The sequence below is a fragment of the Lontra canadensis genome, unplaced genomic scaffold (assembly GCF_010015895.1).
Source record: "Lontra canadensis isolate GAN:19392208 unplaced genomic scaffold, GSC_riverotter_1.0 scaffold9, whole genome shotgun sequence".
NCBI lineage: Eukaryota > Metazoa > Chordata > Mammalia > Carnivora > Mustelidae > Lontra > Lontra canadensis.
Window position 1 is genome coordinate 19,998,548 of NW_022631003.1, and position 22,504 is coordinate 20,021,051.

At 43.2% G+C, this 22,504-nt stretch overlaps 1 protein-coding gene across 2 annotated transcripts; it reads right to left on the reverse strand.

The window, feature by feature from the left end:
• Positions 1-13,719: 13,719 nt before the first annotated feature.
• GPRC5D (G protein-coupled receptor class C group 5 member D) lies at positions 13,720-21,558 on the reverse strand. 2 transcript variants are annotated; one of them, XM_032855417.1, is made up of 3 exons: positions 20,664-21,558; positions 14,944-15,011; positions 13,720-13,791 (listed from the first exon to the last, which is right to left on the reverse strand). In XM_032855417.1, the coding sequence occupies exons 1-3, from the start codon at positions 21,556-21,558 to the stop codon at positions 13,720-13,722; spliced, it is 1,035 nt and encodes a 344-aa protein (XP_032711308.1). The 2 variants fall into 2 exon arrangements, with proteins under 2 accessions (XP_032711308.1, XP_032711309.1); XM_032855418.1 differs by lacking the exon at positions 14,944-15,011 and having other exon boundaries at positions 13,724-13,791.
• Between the last annotated feature and the right edge of the window lie 946 nt (positions 21,559-22,504).

The window sequence follows — 22,504 nt, forward strand, 5'->3', positions numbered from 1 at the left end:
TTTTACCCATAAGAAATTGAAACAGGAAAAGCATATATTGCGTTTGGCATGCTATCTTTATGAACAAGATGGGAAAAGGCAGGGGTAATGGTAATAAAGTTAGGTGGAGTTCTAAGTCAAACATTCCAGAAGACCTGATCATTTAGAGATAGAGGTCTCTAGTGGTTTTCCACAGGGCTCTGTCTTTGGCTCTGTGTGGGTAACACTTTAATCCAACACTCGAATAAAAATAAAACATATTTATCCAGTTTTGCACATGACACAACATTAGGAAAGACTGAATAATAAAACGGAAGGCAATTGTATTGCAAAGGACTGGAAGCAAGATCCCACACCAAGAATTTACTTTAATAGATGTAAATGTATTCTTACCCCCAAAATAAATCACATAAACATTGTTTGGAAAGGCTTGGTTTGACAGTAGTTTTCATGAAAAAGGGCTGGTAGTTTTAGGTGTCTACAAGACTGACAACACCCAGTGATGTGGTTTAGAAGGGCGAAGAGCCAATGGCATCGTAGACAAGCATAGGTGAAATCTTGAAGCCTGGGTCAGGGCGGGTGTTGTTCCCGCCTAATGAGGGGGCACGGTCTATCACAACAGAATATTAAATCCACTTCTGTGCATCTCATTGTGATGGAGGAGCTTCTAAGACGGGAGCTCTTTCTAGAATATGATACACAACAGGGTTGATGGAATGGAGATCTTTGACCTGGAGAGGGCGAGACTTTGCAGGGCACGTTCGCATAGCGAGGAACACTTACCATGTTCCTCCTCTGTGCCAGCTTCCTTTTGAAGGGCTCTGTTTGTGCAATATCATTTGCTACTTATAGAAATATTATGAGTTATTATGATTATGATCTTGCTTTTGCATCATACCTGCAGAAACGGAAGCACAAAGGTGACACAGCTACCAAATGATAGGGCTGGAGGGTCAAAGCAGGATCTCTTACACATAACCCCATGCTGCCGCTCAGCTGTCTTTAATTAGAACAGCCTAAGAGGTGGCTCAACGGTAAGAAATTTCAGGAAGGCAGATCCCAGAAGAGCTTCCTGCCAAGTGGTGGGTCATCTTCCGCTGGAGGTGTTCGAGCTCAATGACGCTCCATTGAGGATGATGGGGGAGTTCTGTTAGAAGTCGGCCGGAGTAGATAAGCTCCAGGGAGTGCTGGAATTCTCAGGGTTCTGGACTTTGCAATTGCTGTGTTGCTCCTGGTATTGGAGTCTAAAAACCATGGAGGGGTTATCAGTGTTACTGTAGTTTTCTTCTCCCACACCTGCAACCCCAACCCACCACCCCACCCCCAGCCTTCAGGTGAGAACAAAAACGCTCTTCATTGTTGGGACACACCCTTACCTGTTTGTGTGTCAGTGTTGGTGGTCACAATCTATCCCCCGGCTAGTAGTTTTATTTTACAAAACAATTCTTCACAGCCTTGCTTAGGACTGGAAGGTGCCATGTGAAGACCTTGCGTGCTATAGTTAACAACACTTTGTTGGCAAATGATGATTATGTAGACTCCTCTGCAAAGGCACTTGAACTTAACAGAAACTGGTGTGCCTGAGGTCCATGCAGCTAGTGCCTGAAATATCGCCCGCTTGAGTTCTTTACACAAAAGCTACCATTTTTTTTAAGTACCAAAAAACCGGTCCCTGTTGTCCTTTGAGGCTGATTCATTGCATAAGAAAGAAATCATGGTTTGTATTGCTCAGCAAAATCAAAAAGGTTTGTGGGTTGTGCTTGCATAACCTGAGCTTAGATTCTGAGTCATAAACCCATGAACCCTGTGAACACTTGGGAAGCAGGCAGCGGGTCAGAGTAAGCATGGCTGTATTGAAGTAGCAGTGAGAGAGGGAGGAGGACCAGGCTGAGTTGGGAAGAAAATGTGGGGGTGGGCTGAAGCAGGAGGGAGAGAAGGCTGATAGGTAGGAGGGAGGGTTAGAGAATCAGGGGCTGGCCAAATAATGAAGAAACAAGCATCATGAGGTGAAATGGAAATTAAGGCCTTAAGAATCAGAAATTCAGGAAAACACAAAGTTACAATTCCCAGAGTGTCATGAACTGTCTGTGCAATTAGGCAACCTCACCGCAGAACCCCTTAGTAAGAGAGGCTGTTTTTGCCTCTAAGTTCCCAGAAGGTCATTTGTGATGAGAGAGGGGGATGGTGTGAGGGGAAGCAGCCTCCAAAAGGCACAGACCCTGGCGTGTGCAGGTGGTTCTTTTAATGACATTGACCAACCTCCCCCCCCCCCCACCTCCTTTCAAAGGCACTGGCTGGGTCCTCTGTCCCTTCCTTTTCCTGACACGCCTGGTAGCTGGGACATACCACATGGGAACCTGAATTCTTTGTTTAGGTGGCTGGTGTGTGTGTGTGTGTATGTGCACATGCATATGTGTGTTGTAAATTAAGAGGAAATGAGAAGAGGAAGAAATATAATGCTTTATCAGTTCTGCATAGAGGGAAAGTGGAAAAGTTTTTAGGCTCTCCAAATATTTTTTTCCAGCAGTCTGTGAGAGTCTCTGAGCTCCCTAATCTATGTGTGGGGTGTCTGCTGGTAAATGCACCTGAATGTTCACCAACCCCTGCCCCCCCACAGCACATCTATACATGTGTACATAGATCAGATGTCGACCATCAGGTACACAGGCCTTTCCACAGTGAGATGAGATCATATCCTTAATCTAACTAACTCTAGGTATGCATACAGATTACGGTGCCGATAAAAAATAATTTCCATTCACATTAGTTAACAAAACAGAAGATTGTTGGTGGTGAAGCAGAGAAGGAGGCATGCCACCAGCTGTCCCTTCCCTAGGGCTCACAACCCACCCCTGTGACCTAGCTTTCCACAACCTTCCCCTAGATTAGGGCGGTGTCACAATTAAATAACATTACCTCACTTTCTGCAGCTTTCCAGATCCCTGTTCTTCTCAGCATGTGTCTTCGGCCAGACATGTGTTCCAGTGTGAAAGAGCTTCCTATAGATAGTGAAGAAACTTGAGGAGGTATCCTATACACATAGTTGTGGTTAGTCCCAGGTAGGTAATTACGAGGCTATTGGGGTGGGCCTAAACCCTGAAGCAGGGCCTCTCAAACATTTTCACCTATTGGGACACTTAGAAAGTGACACAAATATTTTAAATGGATGGGGGTGAATGGGGAGGGGGTGTAAATGGATGCTGCCACTCATTGACGGATATAGCCAGTCTAGGGCGCTGGTTACCTCAAACCCTGCCTGGCTGCCCCTGCATCTAGGGAATCAACATTCCGCCATCTTGTAATGGGCTCACTGTCTGGTTTGCCAGTCCTTCTTGGGTCTGAATCTGCAAGTTAGGGTTCTGGATGGTTTCAATCATTCCCTTAGAGACTAATTTTCCCTTAAGTCCCTCCTTTGAGGGAGGGGCCAATTCTACATGCCTCCCACTTGGGTCTTACTCCAGCTCTTCCCAAAGCTCTCCAAAATCATCTTCACGGTGTTTACACCTCAGTCCAATATGGCTTCCTTTGTGAGCCCTCATCCATCACGGCAATGCTGGGGTCTCCCAGTAGCTGGTCTTCAGTGGATCGGTCTGTTTTCTTCTGAGCACTTACAATTTGATATTGTATTTATTTGCTGTTTCACCTGTTTTTTTTTTTTTTTTTTTTCTTATCCCTCTGTATGCTTCAGGAAGACAGCAACTTGTTTTCTATTCCCAGAGCCCAGCATAGTGTCTGCACACATAGGAGCCTTTGTTGCATGAATGAATTTAATTTTGGGGAGACGTATTTCTTTGCTCATCACAGGCTGATTGGGATGGATTACCTCATTCAGAGAACACCACGGTCAGATTCCGTCTTGTCTGTTCAGGGGTCTTCAGTGCCGCTTCTCCTGAAATAATTTTGATGAATATCTGCTGATTAACCATGAGTTGATTTTTTTCATATATAAACACTTAAATCCACTGTGTGAAGAGCTACTTACAAGCCTGAGGCTTGGAGATAAGAAAGGAGCTTCTTCAGTTGTTGGGCTGCGTGGGTTTCATCACATCCAAGTTTTATTTCCCCCAGGCTTTTCTTTGTCAAGCTTGGGAAAGCGCAGTTTCCTAGGAGAACCACACAAGAACAAGCTACAAATATAAAAGAGGAAAACATCCCCCAAAGCAAAACTCGGAGAAACGTTTTAGATTGATTCCCCCCAAAGATCAATTGTAATCTTTTCTTTCTTTCAAGGGCATTATTTTTCTAAACTGATTCGAACCAAATGGATGAACATGGACATTTCAGTCTGTATAAAGCTAACTGGAAATAGATGAACATGCCAGCAGATAGGTTCAGGAAGGATTTATCTTCCTAAATTTCAAGGCAGCAAGCTGTTTTTGGTAACGTTTTCTCTTAGGAGAACTGGGTGAGTGTGTCCGGGGTTGAACATCACACTGGGCAAGGGGAGGAAAAGAAGACATACATGGGAAACCGAATGTTTCCAGTGACAGGACCAACTCATAAAATCTTTCCACTGATTCTGCCATATCTAGCCAATCACTTTCTGCCATCCTGGGCCAATCTAGAAAAGCCTAGACAGTCTTTGCTACAAACCAGGGCAAAGAGGGAGAATTTTCTTGTCCACAGAGCAGTGCTTCACAAACTCACACACTCTCTTTCTCTCTCTCTCTCTCTTTTTTTTTTAAAGATTTTATTTGTTTATTTGACAGACAGAGATCACAAGTACTCAGGCAAGGCAGAGAGAGAGGAGGAAGCAGGCTCCCCACAGAGCAGAGAGCCTGATGCAGGGATTGATTCCAGGACCCTGGGATCATGACCTGAGCTGAAGGCGGAGGCTTTAACCCACTGAGCCACCCAGGCACCCCCAAACTCACACTCTCTTAAGAGTCACATGGGAACCTGTTAAAAATGCAGAGTCCCAGGGCCCTCTCCTGGAGGTTCTCAGTGAGCAGCTCTGGGTCTGAGTATGAACATTTCTATTTGGAAGAGGTGTCCTAGCTGATTCTTCTGATTCAGCAGGCTTGAGGAAAGACAGTGGATAATTAGTTGTGTTTCTTCTTCTTTGGCGGATCAACCAAGGATTTTGCAGGCATGCCCTGGTCACTGCCTCCCTAGCATTTGAATTCCGAGCCAGAGGAAGACTCCCAGTATGTTTTTCCAGTGCTATGATGTGGTTCTACAAACAGTACTCAGGTCCCCTTTCTGGAGTGATTTTGGTGCACTTGCTGGCGTGGTTAAGATGGAACTGGGCATCAGGAGATAATCCCTTTAGGGATGGAATGGTCTTTTCCAGCAGGAGGTCCCCACCTCGGGCCCCCTCCTTGTGCTCCCGATATAATTGCACCTCCTCTCAACTTCTACCTTTGCCTCTACGCTCCTTCCTGAGTCTCTGTCTCTACTGGAAGGTCCATAGCCCTATGTTCATCTGTGCATTTCCACTTCAAAGTCAGCTAGTACAAGACAGGACACATTTGCTCTCCTCTCCACCCCCAGATCTGTTCTCTCTGGAACCCTCCTTCCTCCGAGTTAGCTCCGCTACAAAACAGAATCATCATCCACTTGCTTTCCCAGGCCAGGGTCCTGACTTTTCCGTCTTCCTCGTTCCTTACATCTAATCCCACATATCTTGTTTAAGGCAGTGGTTTGCAACCCTGGCTTCAAAAACAGAACCATGTGGAAAGATTTTAAAATGCACCCATGTTTGGGCTCTAGTCCCAGAAGTTCAGATTTAATTGGTTTGTGATGAGGTCAAGCCGTGGAGAGCCTTTAAAACGTCCCAGCTGATTCTGCTGTGCAGCCCAGGTTCCATCTCTGTTCCCAGTCCCACCCATCCACACAAGGCAAATCCGATCAGCGGGGCTGGGGCTGGTGGGGAGAGAGTAAGGCACTTACCTGGGGCACAAAATTCAAGGGAGCACCCAAAACCCCAGTGACAATATGTCTAAAAACCGAAATCAGTGCCCAAAAGTCCATGATAAACAACACATCACCATTTTATAAAAACAGGCTGCTGTGGTTTGTCTGTTTGCCCTGCCTGATTTCACAACAGGGGCAATGGTTTCCCATGGGGCTGCCATTCCCAGGCTTGTGTGGCTGTCATGTCCCTCCCTGGGTTTATGAGGATTGACAAAGTCGTGTAAACAGATTGGGCAATGGGCTTAGATTTGTTTCAATGGAGAGTTTCCAAATGGATAAGTGTAAACAGGAGTGCTCTTTTTGCCTTCTGCCTAAGAGTCCAGTGGGGCTCAACACAGCATGGGCTCCCCCCCGTGCAAGCTCCTCACTCACACCCTGGCTCGATTCCTGCCTTTGGGATGTTAAGTTTCCTGTGAGCTGACCCAGCCCAGCTCCGCAGCCGTCTCCTGTCGCTGCCCATACCGTGCATGTGTGCTCTAGCAACAACGCACGCTTTACGGGTCTCTGGACGGGTCTTGATTTTGCTTGCAGCTATGCCTTTCCCCAGGCATTTTTTTTCCTGCCTTGCAGATCTGGGTCATTGCAGTCCGCTGAGCAGGTTTTTGGTGGTGGTGTTTTGATTTTTGGTTTTTGTACTGCCCAGAAACACTTGGCTGAGATCATGAGTGGAGTTGGAAAGCAGCCTTGCTTCACTTAATAAGCCCCATGTCCTGGCACAAGTCTGCATCCCTGGGTTGGGGGAGAGGGGCACATTTTCTAATTCATCCACCCAAAGGGGGCACATTTTTCAAGTTTGCACAAAGACCCTGCTGGTGGCTGCTCTATCATTCCCTCCGTCATCTGCCCTAGGAATTCCTGCCTACCATTTAAGACGGAGCTCAGGCTTTTGGCCTCTCACTGGAAAGTCTTCCTTGCCCTCAGTGGCTCAGCCAGAGTGAGTCTGTTTTTAAGTTACCACCTCACTTCACCCTTCTACATGCTTTTAGGATGGCAGCTATCGCAGTAAATTGTAATTGTGGGAACAACGGTGGATCGACGTGACTGGCAGATCATTCTGGCATCTATCGGTCAAGAACAGGGTTGTTCTCCTTTAATCTAAGGATGTCTTTGAAGAGCATGAGAATGATCAGTGGTAAAATAAAATATTCAGACAAGTAACTCCTCCTTTTACTTTAGGATTCCAAACAACCGTCTCATGGACAAGTCAGTGAGAATGGGCTGGGCTGGCCATGGTAACCACTCTAGGTGATTTAATAACAGAGTCTTATTTCTTGCTTCTACTACATCTTCATCTTGGAATCCAGGTGGATAGAGCAGCCACTGCTTGCCACCATGGTAGTAAGAATTCAATTTCCTGAGGGTCTTGGACTGACAATTAATTGCTTCTGCCTGGCATAGACCTTGGAACTGACATCATTTTTGCTTAATGTATTGACCAGAATTAGTGTCATGGTCCCACCCAACCTCAAAAGTGCAATCCTGCCATGTGCCTGGAGGCGGGAGAGTTTGAAAACATTTGGCAAAGAGCACTTATGGCTATCAGAGTTAACACTTCATATAAAATTGACTTTATTTCCTTAATAAACATGTTCTGCTGCTTGTTTTGGTGTTTAGAAAAAAGAGTTATCAATAGCAGGACATGGTGGTAACAACTGTAGCTAAAAACCAAAAGCACAGTCTTTTTTGGAAATCTTTCAGTGACATCTCTGCCCATAAATAAGGATTCTCATGGGATATGTGACTATTTCATTTTACAGATGCAATTTAAATTATACTGTTAAAAAATAACAGAGTGGCTGTGGCCCAAACACAATTTAAATGAGATTCTTAGTATCTTAGAATGATATATATATGTGTAAATACATATATATATGTATCTGTATATATAAAAATACATATATGTAATATATAATACTGTATAAATACATAAAATTAAATATATAACTATTGTATTAATATATATAAACATTAAATATATATGTAACCTATAAATATATACATACACACACATTGAAATAAACTGCCTAATCCATCCAATAGATGAAATGAGATAGTGGATGTGAAAACCATTTGTAAATTGTAAACTGTCATCTATAAAGTGGTATTTAAAAGTGAATTGCCATTAGCCTAAGGGACCAGTCATCCCAAATATCCAGATGTTAAGATTTTATCCTGCTATGGGCGTTTCCTTGTTTTTTTTTTTTTTCCCTAGGTTTTCATTTGCTCTTAAAACAAATTCCTAATAATATCAGAGATATAGCAAACATTTTTTTTTAAATGTGAATCAGATGTAAATTCAAATAAAAAATAAAAAAGCTCAGTTTTTCCAGACAGAATTGCCCTGGGAATAATGACATTGAATTCAACATTTAGGAATTTAAAAATGAATTGCAGATGACTTCTCCCCAAGATTCTTATACATACAAATAAAGTCCGGGTGGGATTTACAACAAAACGCTCCCTTTGTAGAATATATTTTTAAAAAATCCAGCCCTGTTTGTATATTCAAGTGGGTCCTGTTTTACGAAGATGTGTCATTTGTAGACCCTTAAAAAGAGAATAACTAAGAGGTAAATTTCACATTTAAAAGGAATTTTAAATGCTGTCTCCCTTGGTGCATTTATGTCACATAAAAGAACATGTGAGTGAGTTAAAAGCGTCAGTTCCATAGATTAAAATATATATGCAATACCACAATTTGTATATTTTCTTTACCTGTGTTTTACACCTTTTTTATGGATAGCTTCCTCTGTATCTGCTTACAGCATGTACTCCATTATGCTACAGTAATTGGACAATAACAGATACAAGTGAAATCCCTACCAGTGTAGTTTACCTTGCCCTATGATGATGCCATTATCTCAAGAACTTGGGACTATAATCAGGTGGGAGTCCTGTTGAAATGAAACATTATGTCTGATCCCAAATGAAAGAATTTATGTGTAAAATAAAGTGTAAATACATCTCCTATCAAATGTCAAACTTTTACATGTGAATAGTTTTCTCTAAGAACATATAAGAGTCAATAAAATCTTCTTACTTTTTACATTAAAAAAAAAAGTCTGCTTGGAGGATTCAAGCTGTTGGTGATCTGGTACGACTTTTCCAAACCCAGACTTGATTTAACCACTTCCTGAATGTGGTTTAAATTCTAATAGTTCCACCATCTTTAGAAAAATCCAGAAAGATGTCCAATGGCATTTCCAAAGTGCACTTGGTTATTCTTTGAACGATGGGAAAATCAATATTAGAAATACAGCATTCAACTCAGCTCTCGGTTCTGACAGAGACCATTACCACAATCCAATCCCAGTGATTTTCTTGAGGATTTCTTGAAGGCAGTTCCAGGGAAGGCATTCTAATAATGTTGTGAGTGATGGATGCGTCCTTGTGCTTCCTGAGTCTTCCACGTTGAAGTCCTTTGAATAAGTAAGTTCTGCTACATGTTAAAATGTAAACCTAATTCTAACTCATCTATCTGTGAAGAGCAGCAAATATGATCTCTCACAAGAGACCAACAGCTTAGAAGTGGCCTGAGCCATGAAGATATTTTCAATGACTCCAAGGCGAAATCTTTATGGAGACGTCAAACATGTCTTTTCAGAAGTCAAGGTCATGATTGCCCCTGTTGAATGTTAATTGAGAAGCACCTTCTTTACATGAAAAATACAGAGGCTTTTGTACCAAAGGAAGCACAAATAGATTTTCTAGTTTATTGCTCATAAATTAAATGTGCTTTTAAAATAGATGATTAGGCTTACTCTGAGGAAAAGGCTATAGAATTATCCCCTTTACCATCTGAGCTTGAGCGAAAGAGAACCTCATTCTGCTATAACTTAAGGGCTTGGTGTATGACAATCTTGGGTCCTTATGTCATCAGAGAAAGTTTCTGGGAAAAGGTAGAGTTGGAACTGATTGTGGAAAGAGGAAAAGAAGGATAATAAGGCATGAATCTGGCCAGTCTGAAGTAGACATAATCTTAGGAAAATGGATCATTTGTTTAAAAGAAGAGAGAAGGAATAATGATAGAGTGAGAAAATTTTAGCCTAACCAGACCACAGCTTGAGATAAGGCATGATATCTGGAAGGCCTTTAAAGCTTATGGGGAGAGCATGAAATTTAATGTGGAGGGAAACAAATCTTTGGTGGTCTTTAGGATCAGGAAAAAATCATCAAGATGAAGGATATGTTAGCTCTATAGGTATTTCATTAGCATCATGCTCTAACTGAGATAACCAGCTGCATTACACCAGGGAGATACTTCATTTTTTTTTTAAGATTTTATTTCTTTATTAGGTAGAGAGATAGAGAGGGAGGGAGAGGAAGAAAGAAAGAGAGGATGAGCAGGAGGAGGAACAGAGGGAGAAGAAGACTCCCTGCTGAGCAGAGAACTTGACCTGTGTCCTGATCCCAGGACCCTGAGATTATAACCTGAGCTGAAGGCAGACAGTTAACTGACTGAGCCACCCAGGTGCCCCACAAAGGAAGAGATTTTATAATAAAGGTTTTCACCGATATACTTCCTTTTGAATAAATAAATACAAATCAGAAGAGGATTATCTAAAATACTTAAGAGAATTAGTGCCTTTCCAATTATACAACCCAGGACATATAAGTAAATGAGTTTGTTTTTATTTTTTAAAGGATTTTATTTCTTTATTTTATATATAGAGAGAGAGCACAAGTAGGCAGAGAGGCAGGCAGAGGGAGAAGCAGGCTCTCCACTGAGCAGGGAGCCCGATTCGGGACGCGATCCCAGGACCCTGTGATCGTGACCTGAGCCGAAGGCAGCAGCTTAACAGACTGAGCCACCCAGGCGCCCCAGTAAATGAGTTTAAATCTTCAAGTAATAATTGTTGAATTGAGTCATTGAGTACAATATGCCCATCACAAATAGTTTTATCTATTCTTTTAAGTGGTTCTTCATGGCTCTTGACTTAGAGGACTATTGGGGTTTTTAGCTTTATGGAAATTGCTGCATAAACTTCAAATTTTAATTTTCATTGGAATATTCTTTAACTTCACAAAATCATATTTTTCTGGACCAAGCTCTCCTGTGTTGGCCACTCATGGTGCAGGCTATGCCTTGCTTGCTGGAGGATAATTCCCTGCCCACACCTTTCTGCTGAGGGAGCAGACATATGTGACCAAGTCTGTACCACATGACCAAGCCAGGCATAGCTGAATGGACCAAAGATGGAGATGGGACCCACAGGCAGTCGGTCCACAGGCTGATTGTAAATTAAGAGGGCCACTTCCAGAGATCTTCCAGTCAGAAGCAATGATGGTCAGCTGGACCATTCAGGCTCCCTCTCAGGAATCTGAATATGACACATGGGGAGAGAACCAGTCAGCTGGTAGAGGGTGAGTACGTGAAAATACCTCAAAAGGAAATTGAGACAGTGAGGAAAGTGTCAAAATAGCTGAGGGGAATTGCAGGGCTGGGGTGAGATCAACGTGCTCCTACCAACACTTGATGGTATTCCATGGCCATGAGGCTGGCTGAGTGGCTGTTCTGGTTTGCAGAGAAGAGTTTTGTCTCCCCGCTGCCATATGTAACCTTACACCACAACTCCATTCTGGAAACAGCCTGATCAAGGCACTTGTCACCTTACAATCCCCCCAAATCTAACTAGTCCAAAATTTGTAGTCCAAATTTGGGCACAAAGAGGTTCAATTTTACTTTTACTAATACTAAGAAAAACATTTTGGGAAACAAAATGGGCCATCATCTATGGTTTTAATGGGTTTATTAAAATGTGACAGCCAACTCAACAGAAACATTTCCTGCCTGCAACACACCACACCACACCACACCACTCCACTCCACACCACAACAGAATTATGTTGAAGGTGTCATTGTCATCATTTTTAGGATTAAAAACTAGGAGCATCAGTGATGATGATTTTCTTCCAGAGCTGTTCTAAGTTTCCATGGGTTGTTTTCCCTCTCAGGTTGGGTTCTTTATGTGGTTTGTTAAATAGTGTGCCACCTAATAGATAGGTCAGAGTCTTAATGTTTAAACCTTCTCCCTCAATTTGGCATTACCAATAAGGGCAGAAGGTCAAACTCTTTGGGCATTTACCTACATACTGGTTTGTTCTGAGAACGTTGCTCAGGACACAGATTTTAACAAGGAGTTGCTGCTATCTGAGGGTAGCAGAAAATCATATGAAGTGTGGGAACATTGTGCAGAGGGTGAGGGAGCCTTTGAACAGTAGCTCGAGATCTGGATTCTAGTTGATTCTGCCACTAGCAAGCCATATTATTCTGGCCAAATCTCTTTCCTCATCTGGAAAAGGAGGGAGCTGGGTTCCTGAAATTCTCTGCATTGTGTTATCTCCCCCAGGAAAAACACAGGCTCTACCAGAGCAGCATTGTCTGCCTTATCTGCTTAAGGCTCAACCCAAGAACAGCTCCTGGTACCTCACAGGTGCTCAGGAAATGCTTGGTGGCATTGAGCAATTCAGGCTGTATATTGCTCACAAAAAAAGGCTGGGTTTTTTTTCCCCATGTATGGAGTCTTAACTATTTTTCAGATTGCTTTCACATAGGAGGCACTCAGCACTCATTGGTCTGAACTATCACATTTGGTTCTCAGTGGGTCCACACTGTACTTGTCAATACAGAAATATAGGCATGGAGAAGCCTTACTGAATGGGAAGAGGAGTGGCCTATGAGTTGGAAGACTTGGACTCCCACTAACTACTGTGTGAGGCGCTGGGCAAGTCATTTCATTGCTCTAGAGTTCTGTTTTCTTATCTGGAAGGTGAGAGGGTTAAATCAGACCCTAAGAAGCCCTCTGGTGGCACACTTCTAACTCTGGTCCTGTTGTACCTGTTATATACAGCACGTGGGCCGTGAGAACAGGTGGGTCCGTTGGGAAGGATGTGGGACTGCAGGAGCAATGAAGGCAGAGTAATTAGTGCAGAGGCCTCAGCTCACTGGAAACATCAAGACAGGCAGACTGTGCTTTTTATATGCACCACCTAAAATCATTTATGAGCATCAACTAGGGTGGCTCTTTCTTTGCTGTTGTTGGTTCATCAAAGCAGGTCACTGACCTCAGCCATGTCTGCTGGCATGGAGTGCTAAAACCATGGGAGAAGCCCTGCCAGAATCCAAGCCTTGAAGTCTGTGTTATTTAAAACGTCCAATCGAGGGGTGCCTGGGGGGTTCAGTCCGTTAAGGGTCTGCCTTCAGCTCCGGTCATGATCTCAGGGTCCTGGGATTGAGACCCGCATCTAGCTCTTTGCTCAGCGGGATGCTGTGCTTCTCCCTCTGCTTGTTCTCTCTCCCTCTCTTTCAAATAAATAAATAAAATTTTTAAAAGAATAAAATAAAATGCCCAATCATGGGGATCCCGAGGATTTTGCTATAACTTTTATCACAAATTCTGGGTCAATCATATTTATACAGGGGCCCTTTATAAAAAATGACTACAGAAGTAATGCAGGAGTAAGTTGCTACTAACCTCTATATTTTATCAAAGTACATGACCCTAATTTTTTCAGGCCAGGGTCTTTTGGCCCTATTAGTAAGAGCTGCCAATTTGTTCTCGCACTGCTAAGGAAAGAAGTCCTTCAGTTTCAGGAAAGAAGAAAGAGACACATAGTCAATTTAGGGTGGCCAGCAAGATTGTAATTATGCTTGAGACAGTAGTCTTCTGATGAAGGGTCCGGATGGATGGAAAGGGCTGGGAAGCGGGGAAGGAAGGATGAGCCGGTACTTGGCTGGAACATGACTCTGGGCTCCCCAGTGACCCATCAGGGCTACATTAGGATGGTCTTCTGAGTTTCCACTATGCATATTTCCTGTGGACTTTATATTTCTGCATCTTGCTGGGGGCTTGGTTTAGCTGGTGGGATGAAACACTCTTGTGTGGGATCAACAGTCTGGAAAAGAAGAAAGGCATTGTCAATTTTCTGAGTCAATGCAAGGGGTGATACTTTCCAGAGCTATGTTTGAAATATCATTTCAGCATCACTTAATCCTTTGTTAAGAAAAACAAACAAACAAACAAAAAAACCATGGAGGCTATGCACATAAAAACTTTTTTTTTTTTAAAGCCGTCTTCCCTTTTAACCAGTAACAAGCTATTTCTGCAAGATTCTTGAATAGCTGATCACTGGAAATTGAAGTAATCCAAGAAATTCTTGGAGAGGATGATAAATATTTTCTCATCCTATTAATGCCCTCTAGAGGGTTAATTACAGCAAATGCTCTCTCTGTGTCCTGGTCTGTGTGCCCTTCTTCCAGGAAAAGGCCAAGCCTCAGGTAACAGACCAGAGGCATTAGCTAGTTAGAGTGGCCTCGTACAGTTCCTCGAACAACCAGTGTGAGCATGACTTCCACCCTCAGATTTTAGTTATGGGGACCAGAATATAAGAACTGTGTCGCAGTGTGGTATTTTTGGCTGCCTGCCTCTGTACACCCTCAAGGCATCCGACACAAACACAAGTCACCTCCAGTTCTACTCAGTCATGCTCCTTCCGCTTTTGCCTGAAAGGATTAAAATGGGTTACGCCCATCTGGTGATGAGGGAGGGTGACAGCACTAACCCAGTTCTCGGGGGCAGCTTGGGCTCTAGGAGCTACACAGCAACACAGAGAGTCGGCTAGCAGGGCTCAGGGGATTCATTTAGACCACCAATAGACAGTAGAAACAGATCTGACCTCATACGTATTTACAATTCCCTGCGGTCCCCAAGGCGAGAAGGAGTGAGCCTCTTCCTCGTCACACTCACACCAACCTTTCGAGCTGCTTTTCCTTGCCAGCGGCATTCGCCTATAGCCGAGTACCTTGTTGATGCGTGGCGGTGGGGATCGGGAGGGGCTTGGGCAGAGGGGCCGGCATCCCTTGCCTTTATTGCCCTGCCCCAGGACGGGTTTTATCTGGATAGCTCAAGGTTTGCATGCTTGTGGAGACGAGCCCACCGTACCTCTCCTCTCTCAGGTTGGTACAGACATTGGAAATGAAGCCTGACAACTCTCCTAAGGAAGGAGTCCTTGCTCTGTCCCTCGGGGACCGTAGATGAGCACATTTACCTGCGGCTGAATGAGGGTACCATATGAAGTTAATGCTACATCCTCCTCAGCTCCATCACTGTCTCGGGCTGAAAGCCAAAGATGGGAAGGGCTGGGTTAGTGTCAGATTCACCTGGAAACAGCACACGAGGACTATGAGAAGACCTGGGGGCTTGTGAAGAGGCTCTTGACCCTTTGAAAAGGAATTCTCAGTTGAGGCTGTTTTTTGCTGTCTTTGGTTTTGGTTTTGGTTTGTTTTTTAAATCTATGATTTTTAAAAAGAGTGTTTTTAAAGCTTATGAGGAAGGTTGGCTATGGGTAGCATCTGCGTATTCATCTGTGTTTTGTGACTGAAGATGCCGGACGTTGGTCATCACCTAGAGAAAGAGCGTTGCTCGCAGTGGGTCAAGGTCTTTGTTCCCGTAGTACTACCTGTGTGACCTTGCGTACCTCACTGTCCTCCACAGGAAAATACAAGGCCTTACCTAGATCATCTCTAAAGTCCCTTCAGGCTTGATACTCTGCAAGCTTTGGTTCAGCTTTATAAAATACCAGATGTAATAAAACAAGATCCCTAGAGATAATTTTCTCCTGTCATAGAATAATCACATGCATGGTTATTTGTTTAATGTCAGTCTCCTCGACAAGACTGTAGGCTCTGTGAGGACAGGCCATGTCTGCCCTAACACCAGGGCCTCGCTCCATACATATTCGTTGTTTGATGGTCACAGGCGTGGCCTCACCCTGAATGTTCATGCTTAGCGGGTCTCTCACTCGCTAGCCGTGGGCTAACCTAGGGCCCCATTCTTTAACCTTTGGTTGCCTTTGTTTCCTGATAGGAATAAAAGAGGGACAATGATGATCATAACAGTAAATCTACTTCATAGGCTTGTCTTGAAAATTAAGCTAATCAATACATATACAGCCCTTCAAATCGGGCATGACGTATAGAAAACACCATACTGCTGGGGCACCTGGGTGGCTCAGTCCTTGAGTGTCTGCTTTCGGCTCAGGTCGTGATCCCAGGATCCTGGGATTGAGCCCCACATTGGGCTCCCTGCTCAGCAGGAGGCCTGCTTCTCCCTCTCCCACTCCCCATGCTTGTGTTCCCTTTCTTTCTGTGTCTCTGTCTATCCATCAATAAATAAAATCTTAAAAAAAAAAAGAAAGAAAAGAAAAAGAAAACACCATACTGCTGTGCTTTGAGAATTAGTATCCAGTGGTGTGGTCATAACTGGTGCTCTGACACCATCATCCTACTGATATTTTTTAGAGGGTTGGATCCCGTGAAATTTGGAATGCCCTTCTTTCCTTGGGGGCAGAATAAGCTGAATTCTTGGTTTAACTTTGCTCCTTGAGGCATAATTCCTTGAGTTCCTTGAGACTTTCTGACACTCAGCTCCTTGGTGACCAACATTCATCCAGCATTCTCATCAGACTAGATCATAAATTGGAGAAGCCGCCTTCTCCAGAAGTTTCCAGCACTAGTTGTCGCTCATGGATTTACCAAAAGGCTGAGTGTTTCTCTCTATTAAACCTGCAACCATTTCGTGGTATGAAATCTGAGTTGAGTAAGAAAGACCTTCTGTTTACATGGAGAAGAGGTGAGGACACTATAACCATCATTTCAAGACTACGAGCCTGAACTCCTAGAGGTTGAGGAGCTTGCTTTTGCCTCGAAATTGGCAGGAAGCAGAGGTGAGCCTCAAAGTCAGGGCACCCAGATTCTGCATTCTTTCTGCTGCCGCACGCTGCCCAATTTTCTCACGCTCCCTGCCTCTTCAGGAATGTCGAATGCTTGTCGTATCTGTCCTCAGACCAAACAAGTCCTGCCCAGACTCACTGTCTTCTTCCCTACTTTATACCACTTGTCTCTCTGTCACTTGTAGCTCCTGAGGGTGAGAAAACAGTTTTGTGATTTGTTCCTGCGAAAAAACAAAAATTACACTGCTTGGGACCGTTGAAATTGGGTTTGTTCTAGGAAGGATTGGGGGGATGTCTTGAAGAAAAAAAAAAAACGAAAACGCTGAAAATTGCCCAGAAGGGTTGTCCAGCGAAAGCTGGTATTTGCAGGACACCTGGGAGGCTCAGTCGGTTAAGCGTCTGCCCTTGGCTCGGGTCATGATCTCAGGGTCCTGGGACTGAGTTCCTTGTTGGGTTTCCTGCTCAGCGGGGAGTCTGCTTCTCCCTCTGTCCCTCCCTTTGCTCATGGTCTCTCTCTCTTTCAAATAAATAAATTTTAAAAATCCCTTATATTAAGGATTTTATATATATGTGTGTGTGTGTGTACATATATATATAATTTCCTTATAGCAAATACCAGCTTCATATATATATATATATATGTATAGGTTGTTTTCCATATATACATATATGGAAAACAACCTGATGGACTTAAGTTTGCAAGTTTGCAAGAACATTCTCTTGTTTCACATCATTTTATAGTTATTGGCCCCCTTTTACACTGCATAGACTCATTATTTTTGTCTTAATACCTTAAAAAAGAATCATACTAGGTTTGTCTGTATACCTTCAAGCAATGAACAAAAAAAAAATGCCCATAGCAATGTGATAGTTTAAAATATACATGGGTCTTGCTTTTAGCAAACTTGACATAACAATATCTTAAGTACGCTAAAGCAGATACAGTAGTGATAATCCTAACAGGAGTTTTCCCTCCATAAACAAAAGAGAGAGAGAGAGAGAGAATCGTGGCTGATAGTCAATATTTACGATCTCCACAAATTATATGGCATTTAAAATTCTCAGTTAAAAGGGCAACTGATTTTTTAAAAAGTGCAATCAATATACAGCTTTCTAGGAACGCATTTATAATAGAGGGCAAAAAATATTTCTGCCCATTTGTTTGGGGGTCCGTAGTAACATTCCTGAATGCATTTTCGTTCTCCAGCCAGATGTTTTTCTATCTCGGAATTAAGTCCATAACCACTTCAGGAAGATAAAGCCTAATCTTCTTTTGAAAGACTCTCTCAGGGAAATGGAGTCCTTAATCTCCTTTACCAATCTATTTCAGTGTTTACCTACTCTTATTTTCATTTTTAATCTAAATCCTTCATGCTTTGGTTTGAGTTCATTTCTACACCTTGTCTTTAGTTGGAGACAGAAAGCAACAGGACAGCAGCTTCTTCAAGAGAGGTCTTCATACTTGTGAAATTCCCTGCTCATCTCCTCTGGTCTTACTCTTCTTTCTGATAAATAATTCTGGTCCCACAACCCAGTGGTAAATAAAATAGTTATGTGACCGGAGGCATAGCAATAAGCAGTAGTCATCAGAAGAGTCACATGACAAATGCATGTCTCATGGACTTAAACAAAATGTCATGTTTCGGTACAGAATTTAGAGAGAGAATTTGAATAGTCTATGATGAAGGCACATTGGGAACCTGTTTCATTGTCTTAACCTTTCCACTTTGGTTGCATGTTATAACCCTTTAATTATCTTTGTGGTTCTCCCTTAGCCTCCCCAAGTTCCCCCATACTTCTCATTGGTGGACGCCAGAACTGGAATGGGTATTCTCCTTGGAGACTGACCAGTGCCAAATACAATAGCCTGATTGTTCTGGCTGACCACACGTCTGTTGATACGGTACTGTGACTGTTTTTTGAGCCAATGAAAACAAAGACAGTGGTAAGCTGCTTTCCTCTCACCAGCTTGTGACCTACAGGGCACACTTAGGGTTTTTCAAGTTCCTGTTATCAGACTCTACTTGTCTGGTTCTTATCTATCTTGTGTTGTATGTTTTTCCCAGCTTGGTGTAATCCTGTATTTTGTACTAAGTTTTAATCATTCTTCTAATTTTTGATATTTGTATTTTTCCCAGCTGACCTAAAATCTGATTCTGTTGTCCAGCTTTTAAGTTTCTGGTTATTCTGCCCAATTTGGAGAGCAATCTGTATATTCTTTACTACATTATTAATTTTTTAATAAAAAAAAAAACATCAAGGGGTGCCTGGGTGGCTCAGTAGGTTAAAGCCTCTGCGTTCGGCTCAGGTCATGATCCCAGGGTCCTGGGATCGAGCCTCGAGTCGGGCTCTCTGCTCAGCAGGGAGCCTGCTTCCCTTCCTCTCTCTGCCTGCCTCTCTGCCTACTTGTGATCTCTGTCTGTCAAATTAAAACAAACAAACAAACAAACAAACGATATCAAACTGCATTGATAATGACTATCACTGGCAGGCCATTTCCTGCTCAGAAACGGATTTTCTAACCATGCATGAGTAATGAGGATATCACCGGGAAACGTGTTTTTTGCACGCCCTTGTTCTGCCACCAAGACATCCTGAGAACATTTGAAACACCTGTGTTTTGGGGTATAGAATATTGGCTGTTATAAATCCAGGTATGTTTGGGGTATTATAAAACTCTGAGAACTCCTCTCTCTTTCTCTCTGACTTTTGTATCCTGGAAACATACGACAACAATAAAACAGACACAAGAAGTTTTATCTGCTGATGAGGACTTTGAGAAGTAGTTTTGGGGATTGACTCTGCAATTCTGCCACAAACCTTAGTGATCTGATGATGCACCATCAGCAAGGAAAGAAAAACTCTTATAGGAAGGATGTATAGTGTCAACTTCCGACTCTGTCAACTGCACTGAAAAGAATTAATGGATGCATCTATCTAAGCAGCATTTAATTTGAATGTGTAATTAACCATAGATTATAGCTCAAAAAATGTGTATGCACTTAAAGGGAAGGCTTCTATTAATTTTTTTGAGCCTGGTGAACATTATGTGTGCTCTACAATATATAAAATAATGTAATTTTTGCACATTAGAAATAAATTGTAAAGAATCAGATGCCTATTAAGACATAAAAATTGATGTAAAACTATGATATTGGGTTATGAATAACAGGCCAGATGTTTCAGAAAGGAATGAATGTGTTTTGACATATTTCTAGATAACCAGAATTAGCCACTATTTCCCCCAGGTTGTTAGGGTCCAAGCATTTTTGTTGTCAAAGTTAATCTACTTTATTCATTAGCAAAAAGTATAGCAGGTGGCTTGGTCTTTGAGAACAATAAAAATCTGACCAGAAATTTTTATGAAAATGTTACATAAGCAAGTTGCTTTTTTTCTATTAGTGATGACACATCTGAGCCTTTATTAGAATTCTGATTCAGTGGCTCTTCCTGTCACTTTTTGCAAACCTTGAAGACTTTCATGCAGTGAATGGTATGAAAAGTAGAAATCCAGGAGTTATTGGGCTTTGTGCTGTTAATGAGGTGATGAGTCCTATGAATCAGTTTATTATGATGTTTGGGCAAACTAATTTCAAGACTTAAATTAAAAAAAAACCCAATCACCGTTGCTGGGATTGACTTGTGCCCTTGATAGCCAAAACATCTGGACTTAGCATCATACATCATGCAATTGCTTGGTCCAAGCCTAATTTGGGGTGGTTAACTCACTTTATAGGGGGTGCCTTTCTTTACCCAGCGTGAGCACTTAGAGCCACACCCTCTTTATTTAGGGCCTTTGATTCATTTCTGTCTTGGCCTCTTCCCCATAACTCTTGGTATTTTGGAAGCACTGATTTCTCATAAAAATTTAACATCAATTCTGGGTGTTTCTATCTCCATGCTGGAACTCTGAAGTCACCCACCTATATTGTGGCCATTTCCTTATTGTTCCCTCTTGGTTCACCCGGTTTCTCAATTTCTCTCCTGTTTCTCCCTTGGGAGAGCCTCCCTGCTCCCCAAATCCCCTGGGAAAGTACCTCTTGAGAGTTCCTGGTTCTCCACTCTGAAGCTGCATTGATAGGCTGGGGCAGGGCAGGTGTTGCCCGGTAAAGGGCAGTTCTGCTTGGTCGATCTGTAGAGAATGCAGAGCTCCGGTATGATGTACAGCAGCAGGAAAACCCATGCATTGGTGACCAGGGCAATACAGATGACGGGGTCATCCCACTGGGGCTGCCGCTGGAGCTGTGGGTTGCCTCTCAGGAGCATGGAGATCCACACCACCCAGATAATGATGGAGATGAGCACAGTGACAAAGATGAGTCTTCCGTGTTGCTTCCAGTTCTCACATGGGCCACAGAAAGTGGCTTTGGAGACGAAGAAGGTGAGGGCCATCAGGAAGAGGACATATACCAGGAGGACAACAAAGTCCATGTTGAGCTCACAAGGGGTCATATGCATAAACATCATGCCCCTGGTCATCATGAGAGTCACATACTCAATGGCAATGATCACCTGCAACAAGCTGACACCAATAGCAATGCACAGAATTGTTGTCCAACAGAGGGAGACTCTACCTCGGACCAGCTTCACCAGGTTGGAGGCATGAGCCAAGAGGCATGAGAAACAGATAGCAAAGAGAACCCCAAAGAGAAAGTAGCGCACAGGGGCAGTTTGCTGATTGAACTGAGCGACGAAGGCAAAGGCAAGGCTGAAGAGTCCCAGCACACCCAGGAGGAAGAGGATCTGAGTGGGGAGGGTGTTCCACAGGCAGCAGTCTTGAACCCTTCGCAGGAGGAAGAGGAACGCCAAGAGTAGTATAATTGTGACCACTATGCCAATTATTGCCAAGGACTCGAGCACAATGCCCCATGCGCCCTCGTTTTCACAGACAAAATAATAGTCCTCAGCGGACTTGACGCAGTCCTCATACATGGTGACTTGTGGGTGGACCTCACGAGAACGGACTTCGGTCTCCCTGCAAAAGAAAGAGGGGACAGACTTCGGACTACATCCTCATGCAGAAGTGCCTGTTGACTAGTCCTGTTTGGGCCCCATAATGTCTCTCCTTCCCAAATATGCAAGAGCCCCAAACCATCAGACCCTTAAAATTCTCCTGGCTCTGTCTTGCCAGGAAAAGCAGAACACTCTTCACTCGGAGGTTCCAGATATGTCATCCATTTTCATGTCGCAGTCTGTACCAAGGCTTTTTGAAATTCGAGGCAGAACGCTTTTCATAAAATAGGGTGTGTGACAATGTTTGCCTGATGGGCGAGATTACAGTTATATCAGGCTCCAGAACAAAGGTTGTCAACATCAATGGATCATTGGATCATTCAAGATACTGCCACACTGCCTGGAGACAGGCAGATCATTTTTCTTCGTAGTTCTAGTGGCTGTTCCTTCTTTTAATCTAAGCCATTCCAACGCAACATGTTACTGCTAAAAATCTGTTCTTTGTTCATCAAAGAATTATACAGAACGGTCCCTGCCTTCAGATAACTCTTTCAACAGTTGAGCACCAAAATCTATGTATTTCCTGAGGTTGCCTAGGAAAAAATCCCACCTATTCATGAGGAAAAATAGTACCTTGCAATTGAATACTCCTAGCTCTCTATTCCTCTTCAGTTATTGCCAAGCCAGATGGCTGGAGCCATCCGGGTTTATAGCTACGGGCATGGCCCCTTCATTCCGACCTACCTTCTCTGTGTCCACGCTGGAAGTTGAGGCTCTACTGGCTGCAAGGTTGTAACTCCCAATGAGTAAGAAAGAGACAATCTCAGCTTCTTTAATCTCTCCCCAAATGGGCGGAAGGAGTAGAGGCCCTCACTCAGGTTCCTGCACTGCCTATAAAAAGAACCGGAAGGCCAGAAAGACACGC